At 39.7% G+C, this 27289-nt stretch overlaps 1 protein-coding gene across 1 annotated transcript in view; it reads left to right on the top strand.

Moving 5' to 3' along the window:
- Window positions 1-27289, top strand: part of Emb (embigin) — a 56598-nt gene that overhangs the window by 15477 nt on the left and 13832 nt on the right. The window contains exons 3-8 of the mRNA XM_035438788.1: window positions 7936-8128; window positions 8340-8425; window positions 17268-17395; window positions 20217-20496; window positions 22380-22413; window positions 24597-24651. Of these exons, the coding sequence (XP_035294679.1) occupies window positions 7936-8128; window positions 8340-8425; window positions 17268-17395; window positions 20217-20496; window positions 22380-22413; window positions 24597-24651 (776 nt within the window). The remainder of the gene's footprint in view (window positions 1-7935; window positions 8129-8339; window positions 8426-17267; window positions 17396-20216; window positions 20497-22379; window positions 22414-24596; window positions 24652-27289) is intronic.

The raw sequence follows: 27289 nt of genomic DNA on the forward strand, positions 1-27289 counted from the left end.
CCTGCCTCCCAAATGCTGGTTTTAAAGGCATGTGCCACCACTGTCCAGCTGGCTTCTGATATCTTATAAAGCTGCCTTGCTCCCTCCAGGAGGGAATGCTTCAGTTTATTAGACTTTTAAAGCATATTCAAAAGCACTGTTTTATGTAGAAATTTCCAGTAATACTGTTGAAGATACTATTAATACCAGGTTCTAAATGGTCAGAGTAGATCATTCCTCTTAAGATGACAAGCTGCTAAAAGTTACTAAGACCATATGGATACAAGAGGATATTTAGGCAACTATAAATTAATTGTTTTATTAAATTCATATTAATAATATTAAGAGCTGTGCTTTTAGTTTATAGTTCTTGTTAGAGATAAATTCTTGGTTTGTAGCCTAGGCTTGCCTTAGAATTATGATCCTCGTGCCTCAGCCTCCAAAGTTCTGGAATCAATCATAGAATTTTTAATATATTTCAGAAACTTAACACATTTCCACACTCTAAGAGCTGCAGATGTCATGGGTGTTTTTGCAAAACTTCAAGACAGCAGAGATATGTTACTCTTGTGCAGTATTAGGGAAGATGAAATGTTTCTTAAGCTCATATTCAGTTTCTTGGTTAACCCCCAAAGATTTCCAGGGTGGTAGAATTTCCTGTGTAGATTTGGTGCTGTGATTCCTTGGCAGGAAGGAAAGCAAGCTGCAAAAATGTCATATGAAATGTGTTCATCTTGATAGTCAGCTATTGTTTTGCTCTCTTTGGTCTATTGCTGTACTGTAAGTTTCATTTGACGTTTGTTATTTCATTATCTTGGGTTTGGAAAGGTTGAGGTAAAGAAGTTGATGGTATTTTCCTAAGAATTCTGGATCTTTGAGTTTGTGTGTACTGTTGCTTAGGGGGAAACCTGGACTTAGCCATACTTACATTTGAAGGACACTGCTGCCTATATCTTGATGTGTCACCTTGGGTGAGGGAGTCTTCTTTTTACCTCATCTGTGAAATAGGGGTGGTTGCTTACCTCATAGATGCTGTCATGAAGACTGAATAATGTGGTCAACTTTTGGCATCACACATGGACATTTATTACATTCTGAACCAAGTGTGAGTGCAAGTGCTCACTGAGCACAAGTCCCTTGCAGCAGTAGTGCCTTTTGTAGACTTCCTGTGTAACAACCCATTTTGATAAGTAAGGACATGAGGCAAGGAAACTGGAGGTGGTGGTGCTCAGGATATAGCTGGTGGTACAATCTTTGCCTAGCAGACTAGGATATACAAGGACCTGCCTGGTTTGGCTCTCCAGCAATGTGTGCGTGCACACACAGACAGATGAGAGAGAGAGAGAGAGAGAGAGAGAGAGAGAGAGAGAGAGAGAGAGAGAGAGAACGAGTACCTTGAACAACCCCTAACAAACAAAAACCAAACCAAACCAACAATTGGTATCCATTACAAAGATCCTTTGCTATTCAAATGAAAGGTGTTTAACCAATTGAATTTTGTTTGTTTGCTATAACAAAAAATCCCTGATAAAAAACAACTTGAAGAAGTGTCTATTTTGACTCACACTTTGAGCGTGGTGGAGAATGCATGGAGGAGGAAGCTGACGCTGCTGTTCATGCTCTATCTGTAGTCTGGAAGTGGAAATGGATGCTGGGCTCAGTACGCATCCTGCCTCTTCCCACATCAGTGAAACATTTCAGAAGAAACTCCCCCACAAACATGCCTTGCCTGAAGTTTGCCTCCCAGTGATTGCTGATTTGAACAGGTTATCGACCTGGGGTTAGCATCACATCCAGGCAGCTTAAACAATCTGAGTTCTGCTGTCAGAGGCACAGCCTTGGTATGATTAATAGTTTTCTAAAAAACAGGAGAGGAGTAATCACCCTTCCCCCCCTTCTTTTCTTTTTTCTTTTTGTTTTTTTCTTTGTTTTCCATTGTTGGTGTTGTTTTTTGAGACAGAGTCCCACTATGTAGCTTTGGCTGTCCTGGATTGACTCTGTAGACAAGGCTGAACTCAAACTCACAGAGATCCTCCTGCCTCTCCCTCCCGAGTGCTGGGATAAAAGGCCTGTGCCACTGAAGAGAAGCATGGAGATCATATTTTGGCCCTCGAAAAAGATAACTAAGGCCTGTGGGGAAGAAGGTTGGAGAAAAATGCAACAAATTTGGTTGACATTTCAGAGGTGGAGTTAAGAAAATACTAGTTTAGCCCATTTGAGTCAATTAGTTCCCAAGGGAAGGGGAAGCTAATGGACCACTCTAGGACAGACTGGATGTAAAGTTCCTTTGGGTATCTGGGTTGAGATGCTTTGGGGTTGGGGTGTGGAACTCTGCTTTTCTTTTCTTTTTTATAATTTGTTTATTATTTTAAATATCATTTATATTCCAACCACAGATCTCCTTTCCATCCTACCTCCTGTGCCCCCTCCCAGCCCCCAACCCACCCCCAGTCTACTCCTCCTCACAGGAAGGGCTCTCTTGTGTAAGGGTATTAGAGGTTAATCATTGAATTCAGCACAAGAGTGCCAAATTGAGAAAGGACAGGACCAGAAAGCAAAATCCCCCAGAGCATGAATACTTAAGGAGCAATTGAAAGGACTTGGTGTGCCAGGCATATGTTAACGTTTACTGAGAGTGAAATAGACAAAAAGGGAGTGTCAGACAATGGAAGACTTGGGTGACATCTGATTTGTAGAAAACAAGTATGTTCCATGTGAGCTTCCGGGGAACTGAGAGATGGCTCAGCAGTTAAGGGCACATGCTGGTCTTGTAGAGGGCCTTGACTGCTTCAATTGCCAGCCCCCTGATGGCAGTTTACAACAGTTGGTAACCCCAGGGGATCCATCACCCTCTTCTGGCCTCAGAGGGCACCACACATACCCACAGTACACCTACATACATGTAGCTGAAACATTCATACATAAAAATGTGAACTTTGGGAGAAAAATCATTAAGTAATTTAGCTATTAAATTTTGAAAGATTCATTCATTCAGTGTGTGTATGTGTGCATACCATGCTGTGTAAGCCAGAGGACAATTGTGGGAGGCTTCATCCCTTCTACCACTTGGGTGGCTATCAGCTTGGTGGCAGGCCCTTTCCTTACTGAGCCATCGTGCTGACACTAGGCTATTTTTAATGTAAGAGAACATTTTACATGGTATCGTGGGTTAAGATGGCAGAATACACAGTGTTGAAAGGAGAATATAGGGGGAAAAACAGACAGAAAGTGAAGTTTTGAAGAAATTGAGGTAAATTTTTACCAAGATAACTCAGTTTTAAGAGTACCTAGAGCTATATGTGAGAAAAACATCCAGAAAACATAGTTCAAAACTAAATATAGTTGACCTGGAAATACCTTCTCATTACCAGTCCCTAGTATAATCTGTATGTAGGTGGCTCTCGGCAGTTGTGCAGGAATGTGAAAATTCCTTCATTTTTACTTACTAGGTTCCCATATATAATCTGACTGTTCTTAAGGCCTTTCAGTATTTGGGAGGGACAAAAGTTCAATTGATCAATTTTGCAGCTAAATAGTATTTACTTCTCCAGTCTTCTCACAGAGCCCTTCACCCTGGCTACCCTTCCCTGTTTGTAAGCTCTGTGCCTTGTACTACCTAAGAAAACACTGTGAAGTTTGAAATGTAGTTAAATGCCATAAGGTTTCGCACCTAAATTCAGTCCATTTTTTCATATTTGGCTCTGCAATCCTTAAGGATGAACTAGAATATTTTTTTTAAGATTTATTTTATTTTGTATACAGTGTTCCATCTGCATGTACACCTGCATGTCAGAAAAGGGCACCAGGTATCCTTATGAATGGTTGTGAGTCACCAGGAGGTTGCTGGGACTTGAACTCAGGACATCTGGAAGAGTAGCCAGTGCTCCTAACTTCTGAGCCATCTCTCCAACCCCCTCCTCCTTCCCCCAGATGATTTGATAAATGAGTTTCTAGAATAGTGTCCTCTCCTAAATACAGCATCTTCTGTGCCACTTCAGACCAGCTGTCATTGTTCAGATATTTGTATAGAAGCTTCATTGTTTTTATATATTGTTTATTTTCCAAGTACAGCAAATATTACACCACCAAATGTAGTAATTGGCTTTTGGAGGGAGCTCAAGACAGGATTTCTTTGTGTAGGACTGGCTGTCCTGGAACTCACACAATATTCAGCTTTTTTAAAAAAGACATTTTATTCATTTTTAAAAGATATTAGTCATCCCCAATTTTCTAAAACATACTGCTTCTCCCATTTTTAAGTTACCTGCAGGAAAGAATCTGATTTTTCATCCTGTATGATCTCTCCACAATCTGGATTTTGTTGACCTAACCCTGGGATACAGTTTAATAAACTTCTGTCTCTGCTTTCAGTAACTGGAGATTAATCTCTTCCAGAGCCTTTCCCCTCCTTCTCCAGCTTCTTCCCAGATGTTGAGAAGTTGGTGGGTGCCCTTACACCATGGCACTTGTGTCTGATTTGGCCTTGGTGACTGATATAGAATGCCTTGACTGGAGTTTAGTAGGTGTGTCATTTTCTCACTGATTTGCTGAGAATTCAAAGAGAATGTTTCCTCTTTCTTTCATTTGCTTTAGTTAGTCACATAGTTGGAAACAAGACATGTTTGCTTTGCTGGAGCTCTTCTACAGGAAATAGATACTAAGTGCCATACACCGATCAGCTACACCAGATTCAAGTTACCCTAAAGGAAGTGCTCCATAGTGGAAGAAGGTAGATAAACTTCTATAGTCACAGAACAAAAAGCCATGAGCCTATGTATTTCCTGTGTACATTGGTAGAGCCATTAGCTAGGGACTATTATGGGGGGTGGGTGTCCTCACTAGGATTCATGTGTCATGCATTCTTTCTTTGCCTTTAAGTTTGGTTTTTTTTTAAAATTCATTTTACATACCAGCCATAGCTTCCCCTCCCTCCTCCTCCAACCCCCCCCCCAACCCACCTCCTGTCCACTCCTCAGGAAGAGTAATGCCTTGGTTTGCCCTGGTAAGGAAAAGTAGTTGAGATCTCCTGGGTAAACTGGGGATGGGAGAGGGATGGTAGAAGGAGGGGATGGGGGATGAGAACATGAGGGAATGGGATGGTGCAGTTGGGAAGGACCGAGTGAGAGAGCCATGAAGGAGAAATCTTGGTAGAGGGAGCCATTATAGGGCTAGGGAGAAAGTTAATGTTATTCTGTTCTTAGTCTTCAGGTTGGTAGAGACTAGCAGTGGGTCAGTGTTCACTGTGCATCTAAGATTTTTATCTAGAAGTCACAAGGGTGTTAGGTCAAATCCAGTGGTGGCCAGTGAGTGGAAATAAAGATGGTCCCCAATAACTTTGCCTTGACTTTCAAATCAGCTTGAGTCAACTGGTCTGGATGTTCTTTAGCATGATTGGCTTAAGAGACCTTTTCACAGTATAATCAAGTTTGAATAATTGCCAGATCCATGCCCACCTCAAACATACATCATGTTTTGGGAGCTTCAAAATCTGCTAGCTGTTTTGAAGTGCACAGTTAATTGTATCTGGTGGTTATCATCCTGACCTATAGAGCGTTAGAATATCTGTCTGCACTCTGTTACCTTTTAACTGTCCTTTGCCCTCCCCTGGCACCCATCCTCCCCAGCCTCTGATAACGCCATTTTTGTCAACTTGATACCAACTAGAGTCATTGGAGAGGAGGGAACCTCAATTAAGGAGTCGCCTCCTTTAGATTGGCCAGTGGGTGTATCTGTGGAGCGTTTTCCTCATTGTTCATTGCTATGGGTGATGTTGCCTCTGGGTAGATGGTGGTAGGTTTTATAGGAAGACAAGCTCATCAAGCCCAGGGGTACAAACCAGTGAGCAGTATTCCTTTGTGGTCTTTGCTTCAGTCTGTGCCTGGTTCCTGCCTTGGCTTCCTTTGGTGGATGTAATCTGTAAGCCAAATAAACCCTTTCTCTCCTAAGTTACCTTTGGTCAGAAAGTTTTATCCCAGCAACAGATAGCAAACTAGGATTCTGTTCCATTCTGTTCTTATATAAAATCAGTGTTTCTTTCAGTTCTTCAATGTTCATACAGAAAAAACTCCTTCAATTTAAATTTACGTTTAAATTCTTCTGCTTGAAATTGTTTAACATATTTTTCTCCACATTGATGTGTTTAACATCTTAATAGCAGAGGGAGAGGGAGACAAAGACCATATATGGGAAAGGAAAATGACTTTTGTAAAGGTCTCATCTGTAGGAGAAACAATAGGCCATGTTCCTTTGCCCTCAGAGGGGACATTCGATAATCAAGTCATTCTGAGTGTTTCGGGAAGGCTCATTGATCACTTAAAAGATTTCGGTAACTCAAATACTTTTTGCTTAAAATATGGTTTTTTATTTTATGTAATTTGCATATCCATATGTTTATTAATATATCTAATATATAGAAATATATGTAAGAAAGCATTTTCTGTGATAAATACATAAGAGCAACAACTTAAAGGAGCAGGGAGTTACTTTGCCTCATGGTCTGAGAGGTTTCACTGCACAGTTGACTAGCTTCATTGATTCTGGAGCAGAGTCAGGCAGAACATCCTGGTAGAAGAGAACACACTGAAGTGGAGTTGCTCACATCCTTGTGGTCAGGACAGTGGGAGGAATAAAAAGGGGACCAAAGATAAAGCTTGTATTCCCCCATCTCCTGTTCAATGTAATACTTGATGTCAAGTGAAAGAGATACAAACAGGAATGGAAGAAGTCAAAGTATCTTTATTTGCAGATGATATGATTCTTAAACATAGAGGACCATAAAGACTCTACCTGAAAACTATACTTGATAAACACATTCAGCAAAGTAGCAGGATACAAAATTAAAACAAACAGAAATTGGTAGTTTTTCTATATATTGATGGTAAACACACTGAGAGAACAGTTGAGGAAACATTTTCATTAATATTAACGTCAAAGAATTAAAATATCTTGGAATAAATCTAACCAAGGAAGTGCACAACTTCTACATTGAAAATTTGAAGGCATTGAAGAAATTGAAGATGTCAGTGGGTAGAAAGAATTCCTGTGTTGGGGGGGTCTAGGCCCTGCTCCAAATGATTTGACAGACTTTGAAGATACCCCATGGAAGGCCTTACCCTCCTTGGGGAAGCAGAAAGGGGTTGGGATAGGGGGTCAGAGGAGGAGAGGGAACTAGGATTGACATGTAAAAGAAACTTGTCTCTAAATATAAAATTAAAAGAATTCCTGTGTTTATGGTTTAGTAGGATGCATATTGAGAAAATGGCCATCCTAGCAAAAAGCAGTCTACAGATTCAGTGCAATCCCCATCAAAATTTCAAGGCAGTTATTCACAGAACCTGAAAAAAAAATCTTTTTTTCTTTTGGTTTTGCCAAGATATAGTGGGTTTTTTTTGTGTGTAGCCCTGGCTGGCATGTCCCAGCATTTGCAGAACTTTTCTCAGAAGCTCTTTTCCTCTGTGTCATTCAGCTGATGAGAATTAAAGGAGACAGATATGATAGCCTTAGGCTTTTGTGCTTCTATTAATGATGCAAGGGAACTTTTCCTTTTTTGATTCCTCTTTTGGTTTTTTGAGACAGGCTTTCTCTGTGTAGCATTGGATCCTGTTCTGGAACTTGCTCTGTAGACCAGGCTGGCCTAGAACTCACAGAGATCTGGTTGTCCCTGCCTCCTGGGCACTGGGATTAAATGCGTGTGCCACCACTGCCTGGCTGCTTAAACTTTCTTTGGCTTTGCCGATAAAGCCCAGTAAGGAAGGGGAACAGAGCTGTATTGCAGAAGAGCTATTCTTCAGTTGAGTGAAGGGGGCATTAAGTATCTGTCAGTAGACCACTGTTGCAAATTGAAATGGTTTGTACACATGATATTTATAAAAGGTGTTCATATATACAGAGTTATATATTGAATTTGCTTACAAATGTAACTTTTCATAACACATTTCCTTGTTTTGTAATGAACAGAAGAATCGAGTGCTCCAGTAGAAAAAAACATTACTTTGGAAAGTCCTTCTGACCTGGAGCTCATATGCCAGTTCACGACATCTGGGGATTTGAACTCAGTGAATGTGACTTGGAAAAAAGACGACGAATTTTTTGAAAATATTGATGCTTTCAACACAACTAAAACAGGAAACACCTTGTACAGTCAGTATAGGTATGTACATAAGGGTGAACACTGCCAGCTATAGCCAGTTTAACTACACATGTTTCTACTGATTAAGCATCTTTCCTTTGCAGTCATTTGAATGTTACACTAATATTCTCATTTTCCTGTTTACTGCTTTAAAATTTTGACTATTGACTTCATTTTTTTATTAAATATTTGTGAGAAGTAAGCTTGTATTAATAACTCTAATTATTTCCAGGTTCATCATTTTTAATAGCAAACAAATGGGGAATTATTCTTGTTTCTTTGGAGAAAAGAAGCGCAGAGGAACATTTAATATCAAAGGTCAGTATTTATAACTGTAGCATTACATCCTTAGATTTCTGTCTCTTGTGGTTTAAGTAATTACTATAGTAATAAATGTAGTTCAGCTGAAAGAAAATCATTTACTTTGCACTTTGCCAAGAGGTAACCTTACTTGAATGTGGTCTTGCCTTTCCCAACCCATCCCTTTCTTCCTTCAATCTTTATCCTCCATTTCTTAGTTAAAAAATAAAAGGATAGTTGCCAAGGTTTTCATAAATTTTATAAATGTCTTAAATTTATTCGTTAGCCCTCTGTAGAATATTACTTTAACTATGAAAAGGAGGGTTACATTTGTTTGTGCTGCATTTGTTTAACATTGTAAAGATGTGTTGCATTTGTTTAGTTATGCAAAGGTGTGTTGCAATTGTTTCACCTTGCCTGCCTAAGGCACCTGATTAGCCTAATAAAAAGCTGAATGGCCAATAGCTAGGCAGAGGAGGGACAGGCAGGGCTGGCAGGGCTGGCAGGCAGAGAGAATAAGTAGGAGGAGAAATCTAGGCCTGGGGGAGAGAAAAAGGGGGACACACCTGGGGTCAGAAGCCAAGTAGCCACTAGCCAGCCAGAAACAAGAATCAGGGAAGTAGGACATACATACATACATACATACATACATACATACATACATACATACATACATGGAGGAAGACAGGAAGGAAGGAAGACAGAAAGGAAGAAAGGAAGAAAAGAAAGAAAGAAGGGAAGAAAGAAAGGTAAAAGGCCCTGAGGCAAAACATAAATGAAGAGAAACAGATTAAAGTAAAAGCTAAGATAAGGTCAAGCATTCATAACTAATATTAAGTCCCCATGTCATGATTTGGGAGCTGTTTGGTGGCTTAAAAGAAAGCCTGTGGCCGGGCGTTGGTGGTGCACGCCTTAATCCCAGCACTCGGGAGGCAGAGGCAGGTGAATCTCTGTGAGTTCGAGACCAGCCTGGTCTACAAGAGCTAGTTCCAGGACAGCCTCCAAAGCCACAGAGAAACCCTGTCTCAAAACCAAAAAAAAAAAAAAGAAAGCCTGTTACAGTATTTCTAAGTCATCTAGATTGTGAGTTGCTACCTTCCCAGACTGAGATATGATACAAAATAGTTTGATACTGTGTATCAGTGCCTTCAATACTTGGAATTCAGAGGACCAAAAAAGTTTCATATATCCTGTGATGCACAGTGGTGCCTGAGTTTTGTGTCATCAGGTATGGGCATTTCAGAACAGTCGAGTGTCTCCCAAAGACAGAGATGCTACTTGTGGACTGCATCATTGGGTACCAGTGTTCTATGTAAGCTTGGGAAGAGTGTAGCCCACCACAGACCTTGGCTGTGTGGCAAAGTCTGGTGCTCCTAGGCTAGAACCATATCCAGGAGGTCACTGCACTAAATGCAAGTGTAACACAAAGGCATGTGTTTATCTAAACATATAAAACATGGCATAAATGATGGAAATGGCCCATGTGAGAAGGGCACTTTCTGTGGATAAATTTGATGGACTGGAATTGATCTGGCAAAGGGGAGGTGAGTGATTTTGAAGCCTGATTACTGTGTGCTACTGTAGAGTTTTGTTTTTTAAACATGGCACACTCACACACTTCTAAATTTATATAAAAATTGTTTCTAATTTGATAATTTGTCATACTTGGATGATATTATGTGTACCCTTGGTTTGTCTTCTTCTCTCCGTTGCCTGACCTAAGTTGTAAGGAGTAGTCACTGTGTACTCTCTGCTTCCCTTACTTCTTAATTCATTCCTTTCCTTTCTTACCTAGTTTGCCTTCCCTTTGTCCCCCTTTTCTTCTATTCCCTTCTTTTCTTCTCCTTCCTCTTTACTCCCCCTTCTCTCTTTTCTTTCCAGTGAACAAGTCTGCATTTTGAAATGCAGACGTTTCGACTATGAATTTCAGGGTTGTCTTTTTTACTTTTGTGAGGAACGTCATGGGAAGTATGATAAGGATTGTGTTGAATCTGTAGACTATTTTGGTCATGAAGCCACTTTCACAAATTCTGCTGGTTCATGAGCACATAGATCGTCTCCCATCACCTGGGATGTTCTTCAGTTTCCTCCTTCAGTGTCTTCAAGTTTTCAGTGTAAAGGTCTTTCACCTTCTTAGATTATTTCTAGGTTCTTCTTTTGTTGTTTTTGTTAAGCTATTGTGAATGAGATTGTTTTGTTGATTCCTCTCTTAGCTTATTGCTTATTGGCAAGTGAAAAGCTATTAATTTTATATATTGATTTTTGTGTCTGATATTTTGTTCAAGATGTTGAACAGATCTAAGAGTTTTCTAGTGAAGTCTACAGGATCTTTTAGGCACCCCCACCCATGTGTATCTCCTTTATTTCTTTCTCTTGTGTTGTTTTTCTAGCTAACTCTTTCAGTTCTATACTAAATGAGAGAGTGGTTCGTGGTTCAAAGAATGTTGAACTGTGTCTACAGTTGAGGTCTTCTGAGGGGTGGGGCAAAAGGGGGAAAGGACGTGCAAAATGCAATATAAAACCAGAGGAAACTATTTGGGTATTGATGGGAAGGCGATAGCCAGAAAGTAGGTGAGAGGTGGTGGAGAGATGGCTGGGGGCAAAAATAGAGTATAATAATATATGTACAATGTAATGATAGATGTATCCCATTCATGATGGAACATTGGCGGGCCCAGTCTTGTGGATGTCTGTTGCAAGTTCCCATAACTTCTGTGATGTTTTGAGTACGAATTGTCATGTCCAGAAGGCAGCATTTTACAGTATTACTTCCTGTTCTCTGGCTTTTACATTTTTTTACCCCTCCCCCCCTTTAGAGTGTATTTATTCCTCGAGGCTTGGATGGGTTGATATAGAAATTTCCAGTTGAGAATGCAAAAGTCGTTTTCAGCACTTTCACAATTGATTAGTCTCTGCATTAACCACTATGCACTGTATAAAGAATCTCTACCAATGCTGAGAGCAGCATTGATACATGGTATAAATGTAGATATTTAGACGGCAGTTTCACTGCAGTTAGTTCCTCTCCAGGGCCTGTGACCTCCCAGCCTTGACTGTCCTGGGACTGGCTCTGTAGACCAGACTGGCCTTGAACTCACAGAGATCTGCCTGCCTCTGTCTCCCTCCTGAGTGCTGAAATTAAAGGCGTGGCTATTTTTATTTTTGAGGCAGAGTCTCATGTTCTCATACTTGCTATGTAGCCAAGGATGATGCTTAACTTCTGATCTTCCTTCTTCAGCTTCCCAAGTAATGACAAGCATGTGCTACCATGCTTACGCCATCACAGATTTTAATCACCTTCAGGGCTGCAAAAAGCTTTTGCATATCTACTTTTAAAATTTGCTTGAAGCAGTTTAACTCAACTCATTTGTTTTTAATGCCCACTTAACATTAATGTAATTTTTAAGTGTGTACTATATCCTGAAGACATTTATAAAATTAATAATTTGGGTCCTTTCAGAGAGTTCTTGCTAAAAATAATGGCTGTAATTCATCTAAAATTGATTATTGTTTGGGGAAATAATTTTATTTATTTGAGTAGAACTTAAAGGCATCTGTACAACAGTTTATATCAATTATTATTTTATTAGGTCTATTAGGCTTATGTAGTAGTGTATATTTTTATAAACATTACCTACTTGGCTTGCTTTTGGTTTTTCTTAGGGAGAATGGTCTTTCCTTATCAGTGTTACAAATAAATGTGAATAAAAAGCCAGTTTCACCCTCTATAAATTGACCTAGATTATTCTTTGTATTATTTGTTTTAGTTTTTTGAGACAGGTTTTCTCTGTGTAGTCCTGACTATTCTGGAACTCCCTTTGTAGCCCAGGCTGGTCTCCAACTCAGAAACTCCCCTACCTCTGCCTCCCAAGTGCACCACCACTGTCCTGGTATTCTTTTTCTCCATTTTATTTTACTTTTGTCATAAACTACATGAGTCAAGTCTGACTCATGAGCATAAGCCCTTGGAACAATGCACCCTGCTTCTACTTTTAGGAGAGCTGACTGATGTATTAATGTGACAGTGGAAAAGGGCCTCAATGTCATGTAACGAATCTTTCTCTGTCCTGCTAGCCAGCTCCCAGGGAGACTTTTTATTAACCACGAAAGCTCTACCTATAAGCTTAGGTGTAGCTGGTTGTTTTCTACTCTTTGGCTCTTTTGGCATTATGTGTGCTCTTTGTTTAGCTTATTTCCTCCATTGCCTGACTTAACTTGGTGCATTTTCTTGATTGTTGGTTGATGTGGAAGGACCCAGTTTATTATTATTGGTCTGCAGTTCTCAACTTTTGGGAGGATCACCTATGTATGGGATATTTACATTACAATTCATAATAGCAGCAAAATTGCAGTTATGAAGTGGCAAGGAAATGATTTCATATGGGGGGAAGTCCACCACAACATGAGGGACTGTATTAAAGGTTGCAACGTTAAGAAGGTTGAGAAAAGAGGGTTGAGAACCGGCAGGGCATTGGTGGCACACACCTTTAATCCCAGCACTCAGGAGGCAGAGGCAGGTGGATCTCTGTGAGTTCGAGGCCAGCCAGGTCTCCAGAGGGAGTGCCAGGTTAGGCTCCAAAGCTATACACAGAGCAACCCTGTCTCAAAAAAGGAAAAAAAAAAAAAAAGGTTGAGAACCACTACTGTAGGTAGTGTCAACCCTGGGTTGGTGGTCCTGGGTATCGTAAGAAAGCAAGCTGAGCAAGCCAGGAAACAGCTTCCTCCATGGTTTTGGCAACAGTTACTTCCTCTAGGTTCTTGTCCTCTTTGTGTTCTTGTCCTGATTTCACTTAGTGATGGAGCATGATAGAAGAGTTGTAAGCTGAAATAAACCCTTGCTTTCCCAAGTTGCTTTTGGTTATGGTGTTTTCTCACAGCAATAGACACCCTAACGAAGACACATGCCGAGTTTGAGAAATCCAGTGTCTAGAAGATAGAGAGCCTGGGATAGCAGAAACTGTGGCCCTGGCTAGTGCTGGGCTTTAGAGTCTGCTTTGTAGCAGTGTCTACCTAATAGTGAGTTGAGCCTGGCATAAGAAGTCAGTGAACCAGAGCTTTAAAAGTGCGCTTTCTGCTTCTCCACATGGGCCTTGAGAACTGTGGCTCAATCTATTTCAGGTTTGGAGGGGTCCTTGTGGCTTCAGAAAAGGATAGACAAGCTTTTATCCAGCTTGATCTGTAGACCTTTAACTGATGCCTTCCAGCTCCCTAAAGCAAGCCACCAGCCCTCAAGCATTGGGGTGTTACCATATTTCGCATCAGTTATAGAGCTCACCAAGCACTGCAGGTTTTGTCAAGAAGCCTGGTGAGAAGGTGGTGTGAAGTTGGGAGGTGAGGAGTGCTTTGTCAGGACACCCAGGAATAGCTTTGACCCCCGCTTTCCAGTCTTCCCTCTATGACAAAAACCACAGATAGGGAACTATACATTAAAAGGGAGCCAAGTCATGTGATTATTGGTTAGCCAGGAGTATAAACCACACTTGTATCAAATCTTGGGATGACTTGACAGCATGGGTAGCTTGTTTCTTTCATTTTTCTTTTCTAGCTAGGGCTTACTAACTTCAATCAAAGTAGTATTAGCTGCCCATCTACAACCGGAACTCAGTTTAGTGCTTACAACTCTGAAGAAGGAAGTTCATTTGGGTTGGGGAAAAACAGAGTCAACAGGGATGGAATTATGTCTGTCAGTTCCCAGTTCTAGAAAACAGACCACTCTGTGCGACAGAATGAGCAAGAATTTCCAGGTCTGCTCTCTAAGGCTAGAAATGTGGAATGAAAGAAAGGAATTTATATAGCATCTAACAGAGACCTCAGGCCACAGACCATTACTGCCCAGCCTTCGGCAGCTCCCACCATCAGTTTTTTTAGTGAAGAAATTGACCCTGCCATGAGAAACAAATCAGAATAAAATGTTCTGGGATTCCACCCAATTGAGCCTTTAACATTTTGACATTCAATCATTTTCTTTTCCTCAGTAACTTAAAATATACTTGTTACATCAGTATCGAGACAGATGGTCTGCTCTTCTCCTTGGATCTGAGAATGGCTTCCAATTTTCTCATGGTGGTTATTTTCCTCAACTTCTGAGCCATCTGGATTTATAAACAAGTTCTGAGGCAGTACCTCTAGACTGATGATGGCATTTCGTAGCCTGACTTGGGACAGAACACCTACAAGCTTGGGACAGAACACCTATGAGAGGGACACCTCTCCCCTTACCCCCTTTCCATTTAAATACATTTAGATTGAAATTATTAAAGTTTTAGTTGTTGGTTTTATCAAATTACTATCTGCTTTTTTCTGCTCTTTCTCATTATAAACAGTGTGTTGTAAGTGGGGTATTTCAGTTTTATTCTTAGGTTTGATAATAATGTATGAAGTGATTTTCTTTTTCTTTTTCTTTTTTTTCTCGTCTCCTTTCTGCTCCACATACCACATATGTCTGGAAGGAAGCTTTTTAAGCAGTTTGATTTCTTGTTCTTGGTAGGGACTTAGCTGGGCATCCTGGTTTAGGTTGTTATCATTTATGCTAAACTATGACATACATACATCATCTTGCACTTGACTGTGGCCAGACAGTAGGAGAGTTTGTCCCATGAATGGACTAGGACCTTCACCAGGGTCTGCAGCTAATATTTCTCCACTCTTCCCTTTTTTCCTATTCATTCATTTTGTTTTGTCTTTGTCATCACTTTTTCCAGATGGTCTGGGTGATTTGCAAAGAAACTCAGTTTAAAGTCCTCCCTGTTCTTGGGTGATTTCAGACATCGACACAGTTCTAAGACATACATAGATGAATTATAGCTCTTTTGTCTTTCCCCTGTAGAACTCATCTCTCCTCTGCTCCAAAAGGCTAGCTGACCTGAAAATCACACAGGACAGTAATTGTTCTTATGGTGATGGCTAATTAATGACATTACACATAAAGGGCACAAGCATTAATTAATTATAGGAAAGCTTGATTTAAGGGAGCTGTACCGTGGCATAATCCCAATGAAGGTTGGAACTTTGGGAGAGTTGTCATGTACCAAGCACTTTGTTTAATCCTTTACAACAACATAGAAGGAGTATAATGCACTACCCATCAGACATCTTTATATCAAAGCCATCATTATGTGTCATATTTATTTCCTGACCCTAAGTCTTCATCGCATCATTAGAGCATTGTGCTGACTTCCTTTCAACACTTATACTTGATTTTTGAAGATAATCATAAGGACCTACTGGTTATCAGATGACAGTCAGTTATGCATGTGAGTTAGTTAGTAAAAGTAATGCTAAGCTATTAGTGGGGTTTCTTCTGGGTGGGATAATTGGAATCCAAGCACTTTATTCTGGTCATATATACTCACTTCTGATCATGTCCCATAGCAATGTCATAAAGGGCTTGCCTCTATTGCAATGCCTGGTTGGTAGTTTGAATCTTTGGTTTCTGTAAAATTATAGGCCATTTAGTTTAATCAAAACATGTTTCTGTGGTTATGAAACATGTGAGGACCAGTGTCTTAGTTACTTCCTGTCACTGTGATACAACACCATGACCAAGACAGCTTATATACACAGAGTTTCTTTGTGCTGATGGTTTCAGAGGTTTAGAGTCCATCATGGCTGGGAAGTGTGTCATCGAACAGCAGGCAATGACAACTGGTATCCTTGTTGCTCCATCTTCATAGTCTGTGTGGAACAATGAGCGATGATTTCACCTTGTGGCTTTGTTTATATATGTTTTTTTTATTGTTTTTGTTTTTTTTTTTGTTGTTGTTGTTGTTCTTTTCTGAGACAGGGTTTCTCTGTAGCTTTGAGGCTGTCTTGGAACTCACACTGTAGTCCAGGCTGGCCTCCAACTCACAGAGATCCACCTGCCTCTGCCTCCCGAGGGCTGGGACTAAAGGCGTGTGTCACGTCTTTAATCTCAGGTATTTGTATATTTTTTAGGTATGAGTTCTCTGCTTGCATGTATGCCTACACTACAGAAGAGGACATCAGACTCCACAATAGATGGTTGTGAGCCACCGTGTGGTTGCTGGGAATTGAACTCAGATCCTCTAGAAGAGCAGCCAGTGCTGTCATGCCTTCTCTTCAGCCCCATGGCTTTTTATTGAATGCTTGTGTTCCTATGTTGGAATTTTCTTAAGCAAATGGTTCACGTCTTTAAAATGTAATGGTTCTGATTTTGTCTTTGTTAACATTGTTACTAATTGTATATGCTTCAAACTTTCTTGACTAAGAAATTTACTGTAATTAATGTTAGTATGTGTCCTTTTGGCCTAATAATATAAATATGTATCTGAATTTTTTTTTAATGCGTTTCTTTAATTTTCCTCTCAACAGTGCTGCCATATAGTGCTGAGCTTTGTGCACATGGGGCAAGCACTCTACCATGGGGCCACATCCTCTTTCCCCTTGATTTTCCTTTGTTCCTTTGTGTTATCACTTTTTCTAACTCTGCTGGCTTTTTAGAAATTTGCATGAGTTAAAAGGTTTTCTAGCCTGGAAATTTTGCCTTTTTACTCGTGCAAGATAAAGGTCAAGCTGTGAAAAAAGTGTCCCACCATTGCAGTAAGTGGGAAGAAAGACCAGCCGTGAAAGCAGGAAGCTCCTTTTGTATCTCAGGCATTTTATAGTTTGTTGCAAACTTGGAATGGTTAGAATCTTAACCCCTGGAGGCTTTTGCTTCACTGGTACACTGAAGAAGATCCTACTGGTTATCCAACCACTATATTACCGCTGCTGCTGCCGTCTCCTAATAACTACAGGTTGCATTGGGAAGAAAATGAAGTGGCAAAATGTCCTCAAGTCTAGTACATTTCTTTTGCTTAAACAGTCTCAGTAAGAAACATTTTTCCTAAACTTTCCTTAGTGCCCAGCGTTCATGGAAAAAACAAGCCATTGATCACTTACGTGGGGGATTCTACTGTCCTGAAGTGTGAATGTCAAGATTGCCTTCCTTTAAATTGGACTTGGTACACGAGTAATGGAAGTGTACAGGTAAGATCATATTGACCTGGGCTGGGAAGATAGTTGGTCAGAGTGCTTGCCCTTTAAGCAGGGAGCCAGAGCTTGGATACTTTGTACCTTTGTAAGAAGCAGACGTGCCTATAATCTGAGCATTACGGAAATGGAGACAGGACGAATCCAGAGGCTTGCTGAGCCAGATTGGCTAGTCTTGTCTGTGAACTCCAGATTCAGTAGACTGTGTCTCAAAATTAAAGTGGAGGACAGTTGAGGAAGGGTGCTTGATGTTTATCTCCAGCCTCCACATACATGACACATAAATGTGCTCAGACACCCACACGGACATGTATACATGTGTATACGCACAAAAGATCTTCTCTGATTTGAAGAAAACAAAACAAGAAACCTTTTAGTTCATAAAAGATTATAGCTGACTCAAAATTCCTAGGGAGACTAGCACTTCTGTTATAACATGTAATTACCAAGAGCACACAGTGATAAATGGAGTTGTCATTGAATGTTTTCAGCATGTTACATTGCATATGTGAAGACGCTCTTAGTGTTCTATTGGGCCACACTTTTTTTTTTTTTCCTTTTGATGTTTTGCAATTTCTTTAAATTCTTTGAAGGAAAATCAAAATTCATTTTCAGGATGGGCATGATGCTGTGTGCCTGTAAATCCCAGTACCGAGGAAACTGAGACAGGAGGATTGCCATGTGTTTGAGGCAAACCTGAACCAAAAGGATAGTGCCGGGTAAAGCCAGACTAGCCAAGGCTGCATGGCAAGGTTCTGCTACAAATCAAAATTAAAAATCAGAAGAGAGAGTTTTTGCCTGGGTTAATGATGTGTGCCTGTAATCCCGGACCTGTGGGAAGCTGAAGCAGGGTCTTCATTGTGTTTTCAAGGCCACATATAGAGGTTTTGGTGTTATCCCAGACTATGTCATGAGGCAAAACCAGAGCATTTATAATTGATCAGGTTAGAAATAATTTCACCAGTAAAGCCCCGCTTCTGCTTCTTGCCAGTAACTAGAAAACAAAACAAAACAAAAACAAAAACAAAAAAAAACAAAATCCCAGGCTCCTTTTCAGGTTTGTTTCCTGAAATATCTGATACCATTTGAAAAAAGTGAATGGGAGTTTGGTCATGTAGACTTGGGTCTTGTTTTGTTAAATGTCATTAGCTCTTTGAGGGTATTTGACACATTGGAAAGAAGTGGATTTCAAGGCTTATAGATCTAAGACATTTGGCTTCTTGTCTTAGAGCTGATATGAAGAAAACAAGAGTATTCAATGGATAAATTGTCACTGACTTCCTGTCCTTTCCCAGATACCTTCAAAGAGCTTGAAACTTGGGGCATAGTGCTGTGGGGATGCCCTCTTTTTGCCTTGGTGCTAATGTGTTCAAATTAAAGTCCTATCGAAAGAAAGGCTGTAGTTGTAGATGGGACACATGAAACAGAACAACCCTTTCAATGAGATCTTGAATTCCGACTGAAACAGTGTTGGTGCTGCGGTGAGCTGTGGAGGACAAGTAAAGGGCCTGGGAAGGAATGTGTCTGCGATAACTTTGCCTTAGTCTTTCAAGAATATCTGTAGATCATGCAGGGATCAGCTTAAACAAGGAGTTCTCTGCCCTTTGTCTTATTGATGATTAGGACAGGTATCTACAAATGTTTCTGAAATATGAATTGCCAAAACATACCAGTTGTGATGTTTGGAATATGTAGCTTAATTTATTCAGACATGTGTGTTAGCAAACAGACTAGAGCCCAAGTCAACTTAGATTAAAGCTGTTTTCCGGGTTTGCTGTGTGAATCATTATTCTCATTGTTTGGCATTAAGTCTGGTCATAATCAGCTGTGAGACAGGGCCAGGGAAGGGGTCACAGGTCAACATTTTAGGTCAAGTACCATTTCAAAATGTCAGTCATCATCTGTATCACAATTGGCTCTGTACTTTCTTAAAGTTCAGCTCTTTGATTTATTGTCTCTGATTCATAGGGTAGTTTGTGTAATGGATATTATAGGCTGTACTGCCTGTGTATATAGAAATAGGTCATGGCCATTTTTTCCTCCCTTTGGTGATTAAAAAATACATTTGCAGAGAATTCTTCGTCAGAGAAGGTTTGTATGAGAACATTTGTATGCAGCTTAGCATTTATTGAGTGAGCATCACAGAAGAGTGATAGAGCAGTATAGGTGTCACACGTCCTGAGAATTAAATTTAATTTAGATTAAGTATAACAGCTTCCAAGTATGTGTGACTTTGTGAGCCTGAGGACAACCCAGCAGCTCCCAGAAGCCCATCTACCTGGGAGAGAAAGAAACTGGAATATGAAAGGAAGGAATGGGGTCTATGACAAGAGAGCTGGTCATTGGAGCTAAGGTCAGCTAAGAGGCCTTGAAGATTTCAACTGCAGCTTCAGTGAAGGGAATTCATGTTGTTAGATTAGTGGTTCATTGTCAGGAGTGGTCAGAATAATACTTTTAGAGGTGTTTTGTTTTCTTTTGTGCCTGTCTCTGCTTATGGAGAGCTAGTTATACCTGAGAACGGAAAGCCAAGAAGATTGGACATTTTCTGCTTTGGATTCTCACCCAGTATTTACTAATGACGACCTAAGCATATATTTGCAGGTTCAGACCCTCAGGGCTAAGTCCTCAGTGTGGAGTAAACATTTTGCTTTGCTTGCTGCTGGGATTCCAACCTCTGGCACTGACTCATAAATTTTAATATGCCCCTTTCTGGTAAATGGTTTCCTTGGCTCCGTCCTATAGCTTTGCCCAGAATGAGATCTCATGGGACATGTATCTTTCTGCATTATGTATGGATTTTAATGTCTCCTTGTGTTAGGTTCCTATTGATGTTCTCAAGAATGATAAGTATGTTATAAATGGATCCCACGCTAATGCAACACGACTCAGGGTAAAGCATCTCTTGGAAGAAGATGGGGGCTCCTACTGGTGCCGGGCAGTCTTCCCGTTGGGTGAGAGTGAGGAACACATTGAGCTGGTTGTGCTGAGCTTCATGGTGCCCCTCAAGCCATTTCTTGCGATAATTGCAGAAGTTATTCTCTTAGTGGCCATCATTCTGCTTTGTGAAGTATACACCCAGAAAAAAAAGAGTGACCCAGGTAAGATTTCTTACATTTCCTATTACATTATTGCTTAATTTTGATGTGCATTATAGCTTAACACATAGTCACTTACAAGTTGTGGGCTGGGGAGGTAGATGGCTCATTGAGTAAAAAGCATTTGTTGTTGCACAAGTGTGAGAACCTCCAGAGCCCATGTAAAAAGCCAGGTGCATAGCATGAACATCTGAAATCTTAGTGCTTCCATATACAGAAGGGAGGTAAAGGCGGCAGATCCCTGGAGGCTTGGAAGCCAACTAGCCTGGCATACTCAGTGGAAAACAGAAGAAAGATCCTATCAAGGCACAAGTCAAAAACTGACAGACACCTGAGGTCATGCTGTTACCTTCACACCCAGGCCATGATGTGCACACATGCATACACACATATAAAGATGCACATACACACACACACAACACACACACACACACACACACACACACACACACACACACACACACACACACAGTAAGTAACAATGGTTTGTAAAAAAAAAAAAACAGTTTTTCATATTTGGACCAATATTTGTATTTGTAACCATAATGGTAATGGTCTATGAACCTGGATTCTTGTTCTTAATTTCATCTGCCTGAAAAATGTTAATGTTAAATTAAAATATTTTTTTGGTTGATGCCACTATGCACCAGTTCAGGAATATGTGTTGACATTGGACTATTAGGGAAAACTTGGGTTTCTTAATATAAATGATCTTAGTTTTTTTTTCCCATTTAAGTAATCCGTTTTAATAGCTTGTGTTAGGGTGGTGGCTTGTGTGTGTGGATGCTCATGTGTCCATGTGCATTTGGGGGTCAAAGCATAAACTTGAGTGTCATCCTTAGGAATTCCTTTTTGATGCATGGTTTCTCAGTGGCCTGGTACTCACCAGTTAGGCTAGAGTGGCAGCTACTGAACTCCATGGTTGCTCTCATTTCCCTTTCCCTGCCTGGCATAATAAATGCGTACTGCCACTCGTGACTTTTCTTGTGGGCTCTCGGATTGAGCTTTGGGCCTCATTCTTCTACAGCAAGCACTGTGTGACTAAGTTCTCTCCCCATCTCCATTTAAAAAGTATTTTATCAGGTGTTCTAGGTTCTCATGAAGTCCAGGTTGCATCAGTGTTGTTGTTTTAAACCCATGTCTGTTGGGCTATTGGATAAGAAAACCTTGATAGAAATTGTCCCATTGTCTTAGTTAGGGTTTCTATTAGTGTGACAAACATACCATGACCAAAAAGCAAGTTGGGGAGAAAAGGGTTTATTTGACTTACACTTCCAGATCATAGTCCATCATTGGAGGAAGCCAGAACAGGAACTCAAGTAGGTCAAGAACCAGGAGGCAGGAGCTGATGCAGAGGCTATGGAGGGGAGCTGCTTACTGGCTGGCTTTTCCTGGCTTGCTCAGCCTGCTTCATTATAGTACCCAGTTGCACAGCACAGGGATGAAAACACCTATCATGGGCTGGGCCCTCCCCCATTAATCACTAAATGGGAAATTGCCTTACAGCTGGATCTTATGGAGGTATTTCCTCGACTGAGGCCCCTTACTCTCTGATGACTCTAGCTTGTGTCAAGTTGACACACAAAACCAGCCAGTGCATGTATTCTGTATTCTTTTCTGATTGATATATATATATATATATATATATATATATATATATATATATATATATGGCATCATAGTTTTGAAAAAAAAATCCCAGGGTGCCAAACAGTTCTGATCAGAGAAGTGTCTGGCATCCTGTTAAGCACGAGCCAAGGAAGGCATAGCTATTGAAGGTGGCACGTCTCTCCTTTTTTCATGGGCAATTGTTAGGGAGCAGGTTGAATTGAACTTGTAAACATAGCATTGCATGCTTAATTGCCATATCCTTTGTCTTTATGCAGATAATGGGAAAGAATTTGAACAAATTGAACAGTTGTAAGTATTTTTTTATTGTTTTTTTTTTCCCACTTGGGCACAATGCAGATAAATACGGAATTAAGTGAAATGTTTGCAGTTAGAAACAAGAAAACCCACAAGAACATGGTGGTGTGCATTCTGTTTTCTGGTTACATCTGTGTGATGAAGAAGTGTGGTACCCAGAGTCTATCTCTCCATCAATAACTGTTCTGTACTTCTGGTTTCATCTCTGCAAAATGGGTTTATCATGGTGCCCCTACACACTTTTGTTGAATTAGTAATAATTTATATGTGTGAATGCCTGCGACAGACTTTGGTACATAGTAACCATATGTATTCATTTATTTAGATGAATCTTTACCTTGCTTGGATTTTTGATGACTGAGGAAGCTTCTTGAGTATATAGTGTTCTTGGGACTAGAGAGATGGCTTCGTGATTAAGAGCTTTTGATGCTCTTCTAGAGGACATGGATGGGTTCAATTCCTGGCAGCCACATGGCAGCCCACAACAGTCCATCGAAATAGTTCCAGGGGATCTGATGTGCTCTCTGCTTTATGGAGGCATGTGTACATGCAGGCAAAACATCTGTACAAGGAAAAATGGAAAAAGAAAAAATGAAAAGAGTACTATGTTCAGATTCAGTTCTAGATTCCTGAGATCGGAACCACTTAGGTTGGGACTAGGTGTCTGGATTTTCTAAATACATCTTCCAGTGGTTCTGATTCTTTCACAATGAAAATTACTCTCCTAGAATTCTATGATAATTACTGTTGAGAGAACTTGTTTTGTTCTCTTGCAGATATCTTTAGAGTAGAACATGAGGCTAACTAGAAATAAAATGGCCAGGGATCTACTTAGGTTTGGGGATGGTGGAACACTTCTCCCAAACCAGAGAATAATGGCATCCAACAGGAACTAAAAGCTGACAAACAGCCAGTAAGCGACCACCCTAAGACGGTGCCTGTGAAAGGAGTGCCTGTGAAAGGAGAGCCCCAACCCCAGCCATTACTAGTACAGGATGGTGCTGGAAGTTGTTTCTCTTCACTCCTTTGTAGTTACTAGGGAATGGGGCTGCATCCTAATTTGTTTTGCTGCCAGAATGGACTTTCAATTTATCAATTCTGTGTAATTTAATTTTTATTACCATAGCTTACCCCACTCAGTGCCCCGCCTCAAACATCTTAAAAGCAATGTCAACATGATTTAATCTATAATATAAAAAGTTTTTATTCCTTTTATTTTAAATTGGAATAACACACATGTTCTCCGTCCTTTATTCCATTGTCGCCATCACAATGACAATGTCTTACTTTTAGGTATTAATGAACAATGGTATTTTAAGCTCATTCAGATTAGCCCTTGCTGTTAGTTCATTTTAGATACTTTAGTTAATTTAGTTTCAAACTAATTTTTTTTCACAGAAAACATTTTCATGTGTTACATGACTGATACATTTTACGTATATTTATGTGTTTTGGTATCCCCAGTCTTTTAGTTTCTTGGTAAAAATTTTTTAAAATAATGACAATAAATACATATCATCAAAAAAGGTGGCTTCTTTTCTCCAGGAACTCAGTGAGGAGTAAACTCATTTATTGGATTATTGTCCCAACATCCAAGACTTCTACAGTCCAGTTTTGACATGCATACTGGGGTGGCTGATTTTACTTGTTGATGATAACAGTCTCATGGGCATAGGCCCCCCACATTGTCTCTGCTGGTATTCCCTGTGCTCAATGGTTTTCTCATGCCGTCATACTTAAGGCTCTAATGCCCATACTTGGGACCCTTGCTCTGATAAAAAGGGCCACATGTAGCTTCTCATTAAATGTAGTAGCCATCAAATTGTGACTTCTCTCTCATACAAATTGGCTCAGCTCCTGACTGGCTGTTTCAGAGCAATGTGAGAGTTAACAGTTGCACACATGCCCATGGCCGGCCCTACTCTTGCTAGGGAGGAATCCGTTCTCCCTCTGCTTAGAGCAAGCAAGTCTTTGTTACCAGGCCCGTGGCAGTAGGTGCTCCCTAAGCAATGGCGAAAGAAAAATCAACGTCACAAGTAGAAAACTGTTAGGAAGAATGAATTCAATGTGCACTGACATTTTTAAGACTTGCCATCCAGCTATGGCATAAATATTACACTGACTTAGTTTTATGCATCATGAACATCTGGTGATTTTCCTTTTTGCTTTTGACACAGGAAATCGGATGATAGCAATGGTATTGAGAACAATGTCCCCAGGCTCAGAAAAATTGTAAGTTACTTAAATTATAGGAAAAGGTGAAATTCAATATACTGGGCTATTAAACCTTACTCTTTTCAGATTCATGAAAGACATAGTTCACTGCATGCTTGAATATACTTGTTTACACAGTAATAGGAGAAAATATGGACTTATACAAAAATTAATGATATCCTTTTCTACCAGAGAATAGGTAGTAATTCTCCTGTCTCAGCCTCCTGAGTGCTGGGATTACAAGCTTGTAACACCATATTCACTTTATTTCATGGTCTTTATATTTATATAAATATACATATATTTACATAAATACATATACACATATATTTTATTACCTTGGGATAGTTTCTTTTAAAGCTTTTATGTAACTTAAATTCTCAACTCAAACTTTCTGTGTTTGATATTTTTTATTCTCATATACTTCCATATAGTCAATGAATTCATCTGTCATAGCTAATTCCCATAGTTGATTCATAATTGTCTCAATTCGTCAATATTAGAACTTGCTGTGCCAGTAGATTGCAAATTCACTTTCTAGCACCCCTTTGCTTTGCTCAAATGATAGTAAGTTATTACAGATTAGCATGGCAGTAACGGTTTCATTCTGTTTTGTTTACCCTAGGAGTCCATCGAACAATGAATAAAAAGAACATTTCACCTTGAGAAGATGTACAAAGAGTTTGTATTTCAGCTTCCTTTCAAGAACATGTGACTTTTAGATTTTTAAAAGACAAAAAACTTCATCAGCACTCACAGCAGTTGCTTTAAAATAATATAGGCCATGTCCTACCTAAAGATGTATTTTAATTTTGTAATTATTTTCATTAAAGTAAGTTTCAAATGTGTTCTGTGAGCTGTAACCTAGATAATAAATTTTATCTTGGTCTGGAAGATCAGGGGCAGAGAACAGACACCAGCAAAATCAGTCAATAATCCACAAATAAATATCACTAAAGACCTGTTTATTACCAAAGAATTTATGAAAGAGAAAGCTTTTGCCATTGTCTTAAAAGTGTTTTCCCCAATCATGCATAACTACCTGTAGAAGTATTTATAACAGTTTTTATGTGAAGTGTATCCTTCTGTGGTATTGGAAGTATTTTCCCTAGGAAATAGAAACTATACTTTCGATAATGGTGGCTACTCTGCAGTCTCTATGCTAAGATATAGTTTTGCTCCATTTAATGGTATAAAATAGGGAGTGCAAATCAAATGCTTGCCCAGTCGGTATCAACACTGAGGCTTCACTTCACATCTTTATCACACTCATTACCACTTTTCTACTCAAAGCCAAAGTGCTTCTTGGTCTTAAGTAGGACATTTTCCTTGTTCTTTGCCCACGGGGTTAGGACCTCATCTGTCCTCTGGGTGTTGATGTTTCAGAGTGCACATCTATGTGGTCACAGTATGTCACTGCTACCCGCATGCCTTTGTGGCTCATGGTTTCTGGGTACCTTTATTTGCTATCTGGTTTCTGGTACCATAGATGTCTAAATGTATAGAAATGCATTATTAATGCTTTCCAATAATAATTCCTCTAATAACCAGGAATTCTAGTGTATTATTTTCAAGTTGCTGCAGATGCCTTAGACTCGACTTTAAAAGTGGAAGAATTTCATTACAGACATGACTGAGATATTTTATAAACTCAATACAACCAAATCAGTTCAACTTTGAATGGACATAGTCAGTTGTCAGTGGCTTTAAATGAAATACAAAAAGTAGTACCTGGATAGAAGATTAGGTGTCCTGGTGCTGCAAGGTTCTTGTGACGCACTGCTTCCTGCGAACAGGATTAGGGACAATGAGAAACAAAGAGGGACCAATTTGGGATGGTAGGAAGAGAAATCCATGGTTCTTGAGGATTGAGGGATTAGAGGTTGTATAAGAAGAATCCACTGATGAACAATGGAAACTAGAAGTGTGTGCCTTGTGCACTATTACGAAAAGTGTCAACTTCGGGTAGGGAAAATTCTGTACCATCTAGACTAATGTTTATCAATATTACCAACTAAAGTAATACATATAAAATAGTTATGGCAGCTGCTTTCTATTTTGCTGATGCAACAAAATTCAGTATTTTCTAATACATGTTAACTGCACATGTAGATTTTATTGAACTACAATACACCTCTTGGTAGTAGATGCCCTATTTTTTTTCCTTAGTCTCATCTAACCACACATTTGTTTTGCTTTGATTCATGCTTAATTTGACAAGATCATCTTGATGAGCTCAAGGCAACCAGTATAATTAGTGTAAACATTTTGAATTCAGAGAGCAAGTCCCACTCAAAACAGTGTATAACTGTGATTGGATACATACAAAACCCCAACACGTAACTGTACTTGCAGAATTTATCCCTATGCTTTGCCACCACTGACTTTTTATGTTGAAATAGTTTTCATGAAAAAAAAATGCTACCCAAAGGTAAAATAATCTGAAATACTTAATATAATACATTGAAATGTTAATGGGCAATGTGTGCTAGTTATTTTTCTAACCAAGATAAGTTATCTCAGTAACTTTAGGTTGAAAAAGTTCTCAAGTATTTAAGTTAATTTTTGGCATTTCAGGGTCTCTCTGGAGTACTTTTGGAAAATTATTCCATCCCTATTAGATTAAAATGGAAAGCTTCTATTAACTAGCCTCATG

The sequence above is a fragment of the Cricetulus griseus genome, chromosome 2, assembly GCF_003668045.3.
Source record: "Cricetulus griseus strain 17A/GY chromosome 2, alternate assembly CriGri-PICRH-1.0, whole genome shotgun sequence".
NCBI lineage: Eukaryota > Metazoa > Chordata > Mammalia > Rodentia > Cricetidae > Cricetulus > Cricetulus griseus.